Genomic DNA, 13,394 nt, shown 5'->3' with positions numbered 1-13,394 from the left:
GTCTGTATAAGCTTGGTATTCACTGGTGAGACTACACACTTCCCTCAGGAGTTTGTTACTGGCTTCTGGGAGTAATCTAATTGACAGGGTGTCCAGTGCTGTGACGTCCTGAGAGGAACAAGCCCCCAGTACATGTCAGCTGTTGCTGTCCTTACCCATCTCATCTTCTAGGTCTGAGATGAAGCACTTGGAATCAACTCTCAAATGCTTTCACGCACTGTTAGAGCTTGCTTGTTTGGTACTCATTGTAAATGTAAGGGGATGTGAGAAATAGAGACAACAAACACAAAAAAGAAAAAACTACTAATCATTCAAACAGAGAATCACAACTGACGACGACACTGAAAGCAGCGATGAAGGGCAGCACCAACATCGTGCAACGACAGCTGAGCTGAACAAAGGGAGTGAGTGGCAGGGAAGCCTGCACAGGAGAAAGGCTGGGCTCGGACTCGGCGAGCAGAGGCCTGAGGATACTTACTTGCTTCCGTATTTTGCACTACTTGATCTTTTCTTTCTGTATTTCTCATGAGGCTCATCTAGCTTCTCTATGATGCTTTTTATTTGTTGAATTGTCTTAAAGGTTGTAACAGAATCCTCAATTGTGAAGTTGGAATAATCAGGCTCTTTCTGTGGCCCTTGATAGACTGCAATAGTCCCGCAAGCCTCTGTAAGGGCAGAGAAACAGGATCAGAAAACTAAATTCCACCAATGTAATCTGTAGTATAATTAAAAACATATTTTGATTTTTAAGGGAGAGATTTTTTTTGACTATACTGTAACAATGTAACAAAATAGAACTATCATGCTTACGTATAGTAATTTTGCTGGGCGTGGTGGTGCACGCCTTTAATCCTAGCACTTGGGGAGGCAGGTGGATCTCTGTGAGTTCAAGGCCAGCCTGGTCAACAAGAGCTAGATCCAGGACAGGCTCCAAAGCTACAGAGAAACCTGATACTGAAAAACAAAAAACAAAAAAACAAAAACAAAGACAAAAAGAATAGTAATTTTACTTTATGAATACTAAGATAAATGCCCCCTTTGACAGTTTGTGAACTTCATTGCCAGTAATTTAGAAAATCTATAAGTATCTTCAACTTTAAAAAAAAAATCAAAGAAATAACTCAGAGATTAGTAATGAAAGATCATGGTTTTATCAAAGTAGAGCAAGAGCTTACCTTCCATCTTTTGCAGCTTAAGTAAACTGAGAGTGAAAAGGGAATAAATTCTTTCTGCTTCTCTGTCTTCATCAATATCTATCTGGATGTCTGCAGGGATACCTCTATGATAAAAAGGAAAAGACATTGGAAAATTTTTCTTTGTTAACATGAAAAAGATTTTTGATAAACTGAGACTAAAACTAGATTTAGAATTTTAGAAAAGGACCTCAGAAATTAGTTTCTGAGATAATTAAACAGGATCACAGGGTTTGGTTGTTACGGATTCAAGCCTTGAAGACGATTCTGAAGCAAAATCATTTTTAAAGTATTTTCTAAAGTGTATGTGCGTGTCTGTGTACATCTGCGGGCACAGAGCTTGGAAAAGAGCATCAGATTCCCTGGAGCAGGAGTTACATAGGTTTTGGAACTGAATTGGGGTCTCTACAAGAGCAGCAAGCATCCTTAACTACTCCCAGTCCCAATAAAATCATTTTTATAATGTTTGGCTCTTCATAAAACAATGCATTAATAATAAAATCTACAGGGCAACAATGGCTATTCTGTAATATCTAAAACAGAATGTTTAGTGGACTTCTGTGATACAATTTTAGATTTTTTTTTTATTATTTTTGATTAGCGCATGTGTGGGTGTGTGCAGGTGCCTGAGGAAGCCATGGGCATTGAAATCCTAGGAGTTAGAGAGGTAGATAGTTGAGAGTTGCTTAATGTGGGTCCTCTGCAAGAGCAGTAAGTGCTCTTAACTGGTGAGCCATACCTCTAGCTCTTCTCTGTGCCTCGGTCAGGCTTGAGATGCTGGCTTTTCTTCTTTTAATGGTGATGATTATGCAGCAGAACACTGCTCGTATTTGGCAAATGCTCTACCATTAACCTTTAATCTGACCCTTCAGATCTCCCACCTCTAGGCACGTGCAACCATTTCAGAATATTTTCATCAGTCACAAAAGAAACTCTGCACTCATTATCAGTCTCCATTCTCCACTAATTTACAGTATGTGACTATGAATTTACTTATTCTATATATTTTTTGTGATACTAGGATCCAACCAAAGTTCTTGTGTGTGTCACGCAAAAACTCTACCACTAGGCAACAACCCAAGCCCTTACAGACCTTTTATAAGGTATACCTTTTCAACGAATATGTGGCTTTTATGTGTAGCTATTTTTACTTAGCTTGGTTTCCTATCCATATCCACTGTATCATGTATCACACCTTCTTTCATCAGAAAGGAACTTACGCAGTACATGGCTTGCAGCCTGGTGTATTTTCACCGGTCTCCTGGCAGCAGAGCCAGTTCCCATTGAGATAGGCAGACGGATGAAAAGAGCTGAGCCTGTTGTGGTTGCATCTGCTCACCCTGCACAGCACATCTATCCACTCATTAGCTTCCACACAGTTATTTGCTTGGACGTAGAGTGTCTTCTCTGTATGTATCACTTGGAACATCTTTATTAGTAATAAAGACAAACAGTTAAAAAAGCCTTAAAATCAACACACAGTACATGAACAGAGTAAGTACTCAGAAAGAGACCCGGTTGCTTGGCTAAGTAATGGCTGCTAATGTATCTTAAAGAGTTGTTATTCTCTAAGCAAGTCAGTGCCTGTGGTGGTCTGAAGGAAACGGAATTAAGAGGTATGGTCTTGTTGAAGTGTGTCACTGTAAGTGGGCTTTGGGGTGGGCCTATATTCAAGCTACTCCCAGTGAGACAGACCACTTTCTGTTGCCCCTAAGGTGTAGGTCTCTCAACTACTTCTCCAAAACCACGCCTGCCTGCACACTGCCATGTCCCACCATGATGATAACGGACGGAACCTCTGAATTGTAAGGCACCCAATTAAATGTTTTTCTTTATAAGAGCTGCTGTGGTTATAGTGTCTCTTCATATCAACAGACACCCTAAGACAGTCTTAGCTGATGATACTAAGCAGTAAGACATGTCCAAAGGAAGGGTCACTATCTACGTAAGAACAAAGCAAGGTAATTTTAGATGCAGGAGGAAGTTTGAGCAAAGACAAAGGAATGAGCAGACAGTGAGGAACAAGGATGCCATTTGACGACTGGAAGGTTCTGCACCAGCTGAGTGGCAATAGTAGACAAAGCTGGGATATTACTTAGAGATTGGAATGGCAAATATTAAAATAACGTATATACAACTGTTTAAAATACTTTCAATATTTATACAACTTACATTTTTCTTGTTGAAAGAGCTTTCTTCCAGTTTTTCCACAGCAAGAATGTTTTTTACTGGAATAGTGTAAATTGCATCTTTGCCTAAATAATAAAAGATGACAAAATTAAAAGAATTACTCTAATAATTACAAAAGTAAGATGTTAATTCTGTAAGGTTAGTTCTGCTTGCTGGTAGAAGCCTATGAATATATAGTAGACTTCTGAATGGTTTGTATCTAATAATATGGAACAGGAATTTTGATTGTGTTCTATAAAATGTCCTCTCCTTTTTCCATATAGGTAAAAATATTTTCAAAGAAAATCATGTGAATAAATTTGTTCCCTATGTAGGAAATTATTTTCTATGCTGCTGCAAATTTGTAGTACTATATGGAAGCAGAGAAAACTAATGTGCCCAGTGGTAAAGACTGAGAGGGCCAGGCGGAGAGCTGACCTGAGCAGTGAACACGACCATTACATTCTTCAGTTCTGTCCACTTGACATTTAATTAAAGGATTATCCCATAACACAAAAACATTTAGTGTATGCGCACATGCAGGGCCAAACCCAAGGTAGGTAGTGCCCTAGCACTGACCTGCACCTCTACCCCTAAATCATGCTTAATGTTATTATCTTATGTATATGAGCGTTTTCCCTGCATGTATACATATATACATATATATACCATTTAAGTGTCCATTGTCCTCAAAGGTTAGAAGGAGGCTTTGGATACCCCGGGACTAGAGTTATATATGGTTGCAAGCCACCACGTGGGTGCTGGGATTGAACTCAGGTCCTCTATAAAAACAAGTGCACTTAACCACCGTGGTAGTCCAAATGCAGCTGGCCCCTATAAACTCAGGGAGTGGCACTATTAGGAGATGTGGCTTTGCTGGAGTAGGTATGGCCTTGTTGGAGGAAGTGTGTCACTGTAGAGGTGGGCTTTGAGGTCTCATATATGCTCAAGCCATGCCCAGTGACTCAGTTTACTTCCTGTTGCTTGTGGATCAAGATGTGGCTCCTTTTTTACTCTCAGCTCCTTCTCCAGCACCATGTCTGCTTGCACACCACCATGCTCCCCTCCATGATGATAATGAACCAGACCTTTGAAACTGTAAGACAGCCAACTAAATGTTTTCCTTTATAAGAGTTGTCATGGCCGTGCGATGGTGGCGCACACCTTTAATCCCAGCACTTGGGAGGCAGAGGCAGGCGGATCTCTGTGAGTTCGAGACCAGCCTGGTCTACAGAGCTAGTTCCAGGACAGGCTCCAAAGCCACAGCGAAACGGTCTCGAAAAACCAAAAAAAAAAAAAAAAAAAAAGAGTTGTCATGGTCACAGTGTCTCTCTACAGCAGTAAAAATACTAACACAACCACTGAGTCAACTCTCCAACCCTGAATTTTTAAATTTTGTTTTATTTGGTTTTTGAGACAAGGTCTCTCTACGTAGCCCTGGTTGTCCTGGACTCAGTATGTAGACCAGGCTAGCTCAGGTTTCTATCTCAGGTCTCATACTCAGAGATCCACCTGCCTCTGCCTCCCAAATGTGCGGATTAAAGGCACGTGTTACTATGTACAGCCTTGTTTAAATTTTTAAATTACATTTCAGTGTCTGTGTGTGTAGGTGCACATACGCAAACTACAGTACATGTGTGGAAGTCACAGGACAACTGGCAGAAGTCAGTTCTCTCCTCCTACCATATAGTTCCCAGACACTGAACTCAGTACGTCAGTACTGGTGCCAAGCACCTCTACCTACTGACCCAACTTGCCAGCCCTAAAACATGTTTTTTAAATTATAAAATGGTTTATAACTTCACATACTGTTCAGTTGGCTAGCTAATACTACAATGTTTACTTTAAAAGTGAGATTCTGGAGATAAACATAAAAATTTTATCTGGCAGAGCAAATCCTAAACTGTCTAAGGGTTTTGGAATGTAGGCAAGGGGATTTGAGTTTGTTAAGGGCCTCCTGCTAACGTGGCATAGGGTGAAGTCTGTCATTATAGCTTGGGGCTACCCATACCTCATCTAGTTGTAGAAGATATTGACAAAGACACTTTTGACTTTGAGTCATTTTGTGAAGGCGTTTTTACAGCATCAAAGCTTTTTTTATTTCTTCTTCAAGCTTTTATTTAAGGATGTGGATGTGTGGGTTGAGATATAGGAAGCTAAAAACATTCCATTTTATACTGTTCAAAGGATTAATGCTGTGACTTTTATTTTTTGACAAAGAGCAGTATTTGGTTAACCTGTGATTTTGTTGTTGCTGTGAATAAAGACATTAATACAAAATGTTCAGTGAGTCTCCTGGCACAAAACCTAAAATTTAAGGTAATTCAAATAGATGTGACACATATTTTTAAAAGACATACACCGAATGTCTACTATATGCCAGGCACTGCCCTAATAATTTCAGCAGAGCAATAAACAGAAAACAGGTCCTCAATAGACTTTGTACTGAGTTCCGAAAAGAGTGGCAGAGAAATACTAACTAGAGATGAGTGCTCTGATGAAAATAAACTGAAGAGATGTCAATTTCCAATCTTTCTGGAAACCCTGAAACTTGATCCTTTGATACCTGAAGCCAAACAATTGTATACTTTAGCATGAATTTAGCAATGATGCACTACAGTGCTTTTGCAGGTGGTCACAAAAATAGAAATCTTAGCCAGAATGATTCTTTTCTTTCAAGAGTCAAATTCTTCGGAGTTAGTTGTCTAACATTATGAGAGTGTTAGTTTATGCCAAGTTTATTACCAGAACTCTTTGTGTACGTGTATTTAAAAGGTAAGCTCTCATCCAGCTCAGACTGGTTTTGAACTTATTACATAGCCAGGTAATTACCTTGAACTTCTGATTTAATTCAATTAAACATTTTAATTCAAGTGCTGAAATTAAAGATTAAAGATGTGGATCGCCTCTCCAAGTTACTGTCCTGCTGGTGATAAAATCAGGGCTGTGTTAGCTGGAGCAATCTACCAACCGAACTATATTCCCAGTTCTCATTGTGTCTATTTATAAAAAGGCAATTTCATCCCTTTAGTTGCTTTTGCCCAAATCCTCAAAATGTTCCTTTACTTGTCTTTTCCCCGTTCCTCACATTTAATTCCTGAACAGATTCTCTTGAGTATTATCTTTGAAACAGATTCAGAATGTGATTGTTTCTATTACCCCTATTACTACCAACTGGTCCAAGCCAGAATCTTCTGTGCCTTGGATTATTGTAATTACAAAAACATTTGTCTTATACTCTGTCAGTACTAACCTGTAAGTTGAGTAAAAGTCTGGGTTTTAGTATGTCTTCTTCACTACTGTTCTGTCCTGTACCTCTGGCACAAAGTAGGTACCCAGTAAAATAGGTTTAGCTGAAAATATTTGCATAATTGAATTAATTATTTATTTGGTTCTTGGCTATTAAGAAAACAAACAAAAACTCTGGAGAGCCTCATGATGTGGGAGTGTCATATCAATCTGTTGATTTCATTGGTTGAGCAATAAACCAACTGCTTGGCCTCATAGCTTAGAACATAGATGGGAGGAGAAAACAGAATAGAATTCTGGGCGGAAGAGGAAGTGAGGTCAGACTCTGCTCTGCTCCCGGAGACTCGACAGCTCTGCTCTGGAGCAGAGACACCATGATGGACGGAGGCTAGACTCTTCCCGGTAAGCGCACCTTGGGGTGCTTACACACATCATTAGAAATGGGCTAGTCCAGGTGCGAGAATTAGCCTGTAAGGGCTAGAGTTCATGGGCCAAGCAGTTCTTAAATGAATACAGTTTGTGTGTTGTTATTTCGGGCATAAGCTAGCCAAGCGGCCGGGGTGTTGGGGACACAGCCCCGCCGCTCTTATTTCAACAGCCTCATGTTGGAAAACATGAGCAGGCAAAAGTCTAGTCCTCATACACATACTGAGTGTGTATGTTGATGGAAGCTGTATAAACTGTATGTATGTACCTTGAGATAATAGGTCCCAAGAACATACATTATCTAAGTAAATCTCACAGAAGTATTTCAAAGTTGGGTTTATTAAAAATTTTACTAGTAAACTTGGTTAAAGCTTCAGAATTCAGAGTAGTGGTTACTGAAGTAATTCAGGCGACAGTGTATTTGTAAGACTTGGTGTTCTTTGAAGAGTATCTGCTAACTGCTTTTATGCTAGTGACATGATTGCTACCACTAGGATCTTAAAGAGCAGGGGAAGAGAGAGATGACACGGAGTGACCAATGTGCTAGATGTTCCTATTAAATAGGCAGCTAAGAGGCTAGAGACCTAAAATGACTTCCATGAAGAGCTGACACGTGATCTGAGGCTTACAGGACATCAGATCACAGACCTGAAGAAGGAAAGATCTTTATGTAGAGTATATACAGAATCATGAACATAAAAACTGTACGTTAAAGAAACTGACGGCATAAGAAGTTTAAGGTGACAGCCTGAGTAAGACAGATGAGAGATAAACTACACAGAAAACACACGAACACAAAACCACAATAGTCTAAGATGTTTAGCTGGGGAAATAGCTGCACCCACTCTTGCAGACTCTGAAAATGCAGTAAGTAGGGCACTATATAGAATTAACATTACCAATAAACACCCCAAGTCAACCAGAAAATGTTAACTTACATTCAATGAATTACTTTTTAGAAGGCAGGAAAACACGTAATACATTTTGGAAAAATCCATCAAAATAGTTAAAACAAGTATGTATGTTTAAATTGCAAGTTTTGGTAAGCAATCTCACAATCTCATTTGTGTATTTCCTCCAACACAAAAGCAACAAAGCTCTAATATATTCATTCTTGTGGTTCCGATTGTCTAATTCTATGAAACCTATCCCTTTATCATCAGCGGATAGAACAAAGGTTAAACCTGACAACTGTAGGTGTACTTAGGGCCTATGAGGTCCATGAAATTCCTATGCAAACTCCATGTCTATGTGTTTATATGTAGGATTCTCAGAAGAAAGGCACCGTGACTATCATCTGACTTAAAGGACATTATAACCAGCAGACTTTGAAATACTAGCCTGGACTAGACAGTGCTTGAGGAAGAAATAACTTGTTTATTCACAGAAAATGACTAATTTACCTTACATTTTATTTAATTACACTACTGTTATTACTATTGTTTTTTTGTTTGTTTGTTTTGAGATAGTCTCTCTCTATATTTAACGTTGGCTCTACTAGAACTCACTACACCTTGACCAGGTTGGATTTGAACTCTGCCTCTGCTAGGATAAAACGTGTGTACCACCATGCCTGGCTTTATTCTATTATTAATATAAACATAATAAAAAACAACACTATCCATAGGTGAGAATATTTATTTATTATTTGTTTTTTTGAGACAGGGTTTTTCTGTATAACAGTCCTGGAGCTCACTTTGTAGATCAGGCTGGCCTTGAACTTACCAAGATCACCTGCCTCTATTCCCAAGTGCTGGGATTAAAGCCCTGGGCCACCATGCCCAGCAGGTGAGAATATAAAATTCAGTATAAGCCAAATGTTGAAACATTTGAAGTCGGCTTTAAGAACACCGAAAAGGCAAGCCTACATATTTAGCTATATATTTATACACTGTAACAAACTATCTGGTGCCTAAAATGCAACTCATTCTAACAAAATTTCTTACTAATATACTTGTATATACAATATATGCATGTATATATGCATATTCATTCATTCTGAATAAGCTGCTCATGTGTGTGTATGTGTTTCTCTTAGCTGATAACGGCAGTCCGTGCTATCTGGAGGCTGATGCAAGAAGACTTAAGCCCAGAGTTCTGGGTCAAGATCCCATCTCTTTCAAGTATCTCTCCCATCATTCTACGACTCAGCAGTCTCCAGGGATGCACTGTACATTCTCTTCAAGTATCCTATGTCAGGAGTTTATTTCATCACTGTGGCATTTATAGGAGAAGCTCTCTTAGTAGGGATTTACCAATCAGATTTGATAGGACTTCAGAACCCTTCTGAACACCTTCTGAAATGCTGAATTTGCTGTTGTTAACTACTGTTAAGTCTGTACCTTTCTGCTTTTATTGCTATACTGTCTTACTTACCAAGTCCAGATGTTCTGCTCTCAAATTGATTTTTTAAAGCTTTATTTATTTATTATGTATACAGTGTTATGTCTGCATGTATGCCTGCAGGCCAGAAGAGGGCGTCACCATGTGGATGCTGGGAATTTAACTTAGGTCCTCTGGAAGAATAGCCAGTGCTCTTAATCATCTCATCTCTCTAGCCATCTCAAATTGACTTATGCCGGGCTTTTATGTTATAGTTTTATTACATATCACACAATGTGATAAAATAAACACTCCAGTTTAGTTTTTTTTTGTGTGTCACTGTGAGAAACGGTGCTGTGGGAAGGTGTATAGCTTGCAACTACCCGCCTACTGGGGCGTGGCTCATAGACTATTTACCTGGATACAGCGGGGCTATCGGGGCCCCTTCCTCTCTGCTTCCCCCTGGCCCCGTTTGCTGTTCGGTTTGCTTTGGGTCTGATCTTCACCCATCGTTCAAGCAGAGAATCCTGACTTTGTAAGTTTTACCTTTTAATAAACACCGGTCTATTTCTTAGTTCTGAGCTAGTGTGCGATTCCTTTTTTTAAGCGTCCAATCTCTCAACCATCAAAACTCTCAACCATTCCCTGTGTAATGATTGACTGCAGCACGGAGCACCAGCAGAGTAAAGCACAATAAAGCAGAAACGCAACCCTACCTGGCTGTTTGTGGTAGGTGAGCTCTCTGCTTGTCAAGCAGAACCATCGTTTCTTGAAATTCTTTTTTCCAATACGGGTTCTTCCTTGAGCTCTTTTATACATTTCACTGCCAACATAAAGGACATAAAATAAACCATTAGTCTCAGAGATTAAAATGTTCATCTAAACTAAGAACTGACCTAACTCTAGCGGACACCGGTAGTCAAGCGTGATTATTAGAGTACAGAGTGACTTCCACTGATGACGTGTGTATTTTACTCAGGCCACACTGAGGGACTAGTCTTTAACTAATGTAGGGTTTTTACTTTTAGGTATGCTATTTAGCATGTATGATGTCTACGCACATGTGTGCAGTACCTGTGGAAATCAGAAGAGGGAATCAGATCTCCCTGGAAGTGGAGTTACAGATGGCTGTGAGCTACTGTGTGGTTGCTGCGGCTTGAACTCAGGTCCTCTACAAGAGCAGCCAGTTCTTTTAATGACTGAGCCTTCTCTCTAGCCCTAATCAATGTAGTTTTAAAACTCTACTATAGACTAAAAATGGGTCAGGTAAGTCATTTCCATCCCACTAACTCCAAGAAATAGGAGTTAGGCTGACTAGAGCTATCTCTTAGCTGCAGAACCCTGGGTCCATGCAGTCAGTGAGTGCTGCCCTATGCCATGGAGCTGACAGGCAGAGAGGGCAATTTACCTGACTGAAGACACTCAGGACGTTCTGGAACAGGATGAAAACTCAGGTTTCCTAACTCTCAGACCCATGGTGTTTGTACTTACTGTCTACTGTGAAACACAACTTTCCTTCTCATTGCATTAATTACCCTTCTTTCAGGTGCACAGGCTCGCTCGTACCGCTGGACTCCTTAGTTTCTGTAGATGAAATTTCATCCAAGAACTAAATGGGGAAATGGGAAAGTATTACTGTATGTGAGTAAGTAAGGGATATCATATAAAACTGTCTTATCTTACACGTCATTGATTATATTAGGAAATTCCTTTTTTTTAAAAGGATTTATTTATTATATATACAGTGTTCTGCCTGCATGTATGCCTGCAAGGCAGAAGAGGGCATCAGATCTCATTATAGATAGTTGTGATGCATCATGTGGTTGCTGGGAATTGAACTCAGGACCTCTGGAAGAGCCATCTCTCCAGCCCCTATAGTAGGAAATTCTTCATCATTAAAGAGTATATATAATGCAGGTTGAGAATCTCTTTTATACAAAATGCTCAGTACCAAAGTGCTTTAGATTTAGGGTTCTGAAATAATTACATATACAGTAAGATATTTTGGAGAGTGGACTCATATACATAGCCCAAAGGTAATTTTATATAGCGTTTTTACTAAACCTGCACTTTGTGACCTATCACATGAGGTTGTGGAATTTTCCATTGTGACATCATGTCCATTCAAGAAGTTTTAGATATTCCAATATTTCAGATTTTAGAGCATCTTGGATTGAAGAGGCTCATTCCACAGTTATCTATAAAATAAAATACATTTGCTATAGAAAATTTCTAATTTACAAATGAAACTTCTAAACTTAGTCTTACCTTACAATTCTGAATGGATCTTCCTATAAAAATAACTCAATGTATAATCCTCAACTGTCTTTTTTTAAAAAAATATTCATTTATTTATTATGTATACAATATTCTGTCAGTGTGTATGCCTGCAGGCCAGAAGAGGGCACCAGATCTCATTACAGATGGTTGTGAGCCACCATGTGGTTGCTGGGAATTGAACTCAGGACCTTTGGAAGAGCAGGCAATGCTCTTAACCGCTGAGCCATCTCTCCAGCCCTTAACTGTAATTCTTTTTGAGACAATATTTCACTATTTCTGAGGCTGGACTTAAACTCACTGCAATCCTTCTGCCTTGGTCTCCTTAGTGCTAAGATTATAGGCATATACCACCACAGATAGCTCTTTTTCATATTTTTGGTATCCATAAGGCCTTGAATTATAAAGAATTTATCTTTAACATTTAAAATTTTTGTCTTTGATTTGCAGGAAACTCATTTTATCACATAAGTAACCCTCAAATGGCACATGGCTATCATGGTCTGCACTCATCTTAGAGCACTTTGTGCTGTGAGATGGCTCACATAACTGGATATAACAAAGGAGATGATGGCTCACATAACTGGATATAACAAAGGAGATAGTTCGTATAACTGGATATAACAAAGGAGATGGTTCACATAACTTGCTCCCATTAGTGTCTGAAATTCTGAAAAACTCAATTCTGAAGATTCTGGTTCCAAAGATTTTTACATACAGGGCCATGAACCTGCCCGACAGGTCAGGTAACACACAAATCTATGAACTGAGCCAGATTTGACCAAGAAACAGAGTTACAAAATAAAACCCAAAAGAAAACACAATAGAGGTCTTATGGAACCAGCAAAGCCCACTATTTTCTGGCTATTTATAGGAAACTTGCTGATTTCTATTATATATAACTGACGACCTTGACAAATGAGGTAACTTGAGATCAAATGAATATTCACAAACTTCCTATGCAGAATATGAGAATGTGGCTCAAGAAAATTTGCAATGTCCACTGCTTGTGCTCTCTTTGGCAGCACATATACTAAAATTGGAACGATACAGAGAAGATTAGCAATGTCCACTGCTAACACAGGAAGTCACCCAGTGAAAGTATTTAGCTTCATGAATGCGTAACTTGCATCAGTTAAAGGGCTTCATTTGACTAGTGTTTGCTCTACATGGAAAGAGGAAACCTGACAGTTCAAAAAGTAATTTTTGCTGGGTAGTGGTAGCTTACACCTTTAGTCCCTGTACTCAGGAGGCAGAGGCAGGTAGCTCCCTGTGAGTTTGAGGCCACCAGGTCTACATAGTGAGTTCTAAGACAGCCAGAGCGACATAAAAAAACCCTGTCTCAAAAAAAAAAAAAAAAAAAAATTCTTGTTCTTAGAGAAGAATCCAATTTTTTCTCCTAAATCAACTACCCATTTGCTTATCAGTCAGATATTACAAACTCAGATATCTGGATTTCACTGCTGTCTTCCCTTCTATGCTTCTAACTTAATACTTGAGGATATTAGGTGTAAACAAAACAAGCATATACTCCTGTAAGAACAACACTGAGGGTCTAGTGCCTCCACTGTAGAACTGAAGGCACAGCGACCTGGCCTAGGAACACTGTGACTCACCTACCAGAGCACACACTCGGGAGGTTTCCCAAGAGAGTGTTTTCCCTGGTTTGCTGGAAGGGAATCTTGGTAAGTGAACAAGCAAAAACAGAATTCCTTTTGTTCTGTGGGTGATGCAAGTTCAAGTATCCAAGGACATTAA

General features: G+C 39.3%; 1 protein-coding gene and 1 non-coding gene across 2 annotated transcripts in view; one reads left to right on the top strand and one right to left on the bottom strand.

Annotated features, from left to right (window-relative positions):
• Rasa2 (RAS p21 protein activator 2) overlaps nucleotides 1–13,394 on the bottom strand; it is a 97,156-nt gene that overhangs the window by 4,950 nt on the left and 78,812 nt on the right. Inside the window, exons 18-23 of the mRNA XM_050157316.1 lie at nucleotides 10,895–10,968; nucleotides 10,076–10,182; nucleotides 3,366–3,448; nucleotides 2,414–2,622; nucleotides 1,176–1,279; nucleotides 479–665 (exon numbers count right to left, since the gene is read on the bottom strand). Coding sequence (XP_050013273.1) covers nucleotides 479–665; nucleotides 1,176–1,279; nucleotides 2,414–2,622; nucleotides 3,366–3,448; nucleotides 10,076–10,182; nucleotides 10,895–10,968 — 764 coding nt within the window. The remainder of the gene's footprint in view (nucleotides 1–478; nucleotides 666–1,175; nucleotides 1,280–2,413; nucleotides 2,623–3,365; nucleotides 3,449–10,075; nucleotides 10,183–10,894; nucleotides 10,969–13,394) is intronic.
• Nucleotides 12,646–12,751, top strand: LOC126510688 (U6 spliceosomal RNA). The gene has a single exon (XR_007594460.1). It is a non-coding gene; the product is annotated as a U6 spliceosomal RNA (small nuclear RNA).

The sequence above is a fragment of the Alexandromys fortis genome, unplaced genomic scaffold (assembly GCF_014885135.2).
Source record: "Alexandromys fortis isolate MF-2015 unplaced genomic scaffold, M_Fortis_MF-2015_v1.1 scaffold_85, whole genome shotgun sequence".
Lineage (NCBI taxonomy): Eukaryota > Metazoa > Chordata > Mammalia > Rodentia > Cricetidae > Alexandromys > Alexandromys fortis.
This window is presented reverse-complemented; position numbering and strand designations above follow the sequence as displayed.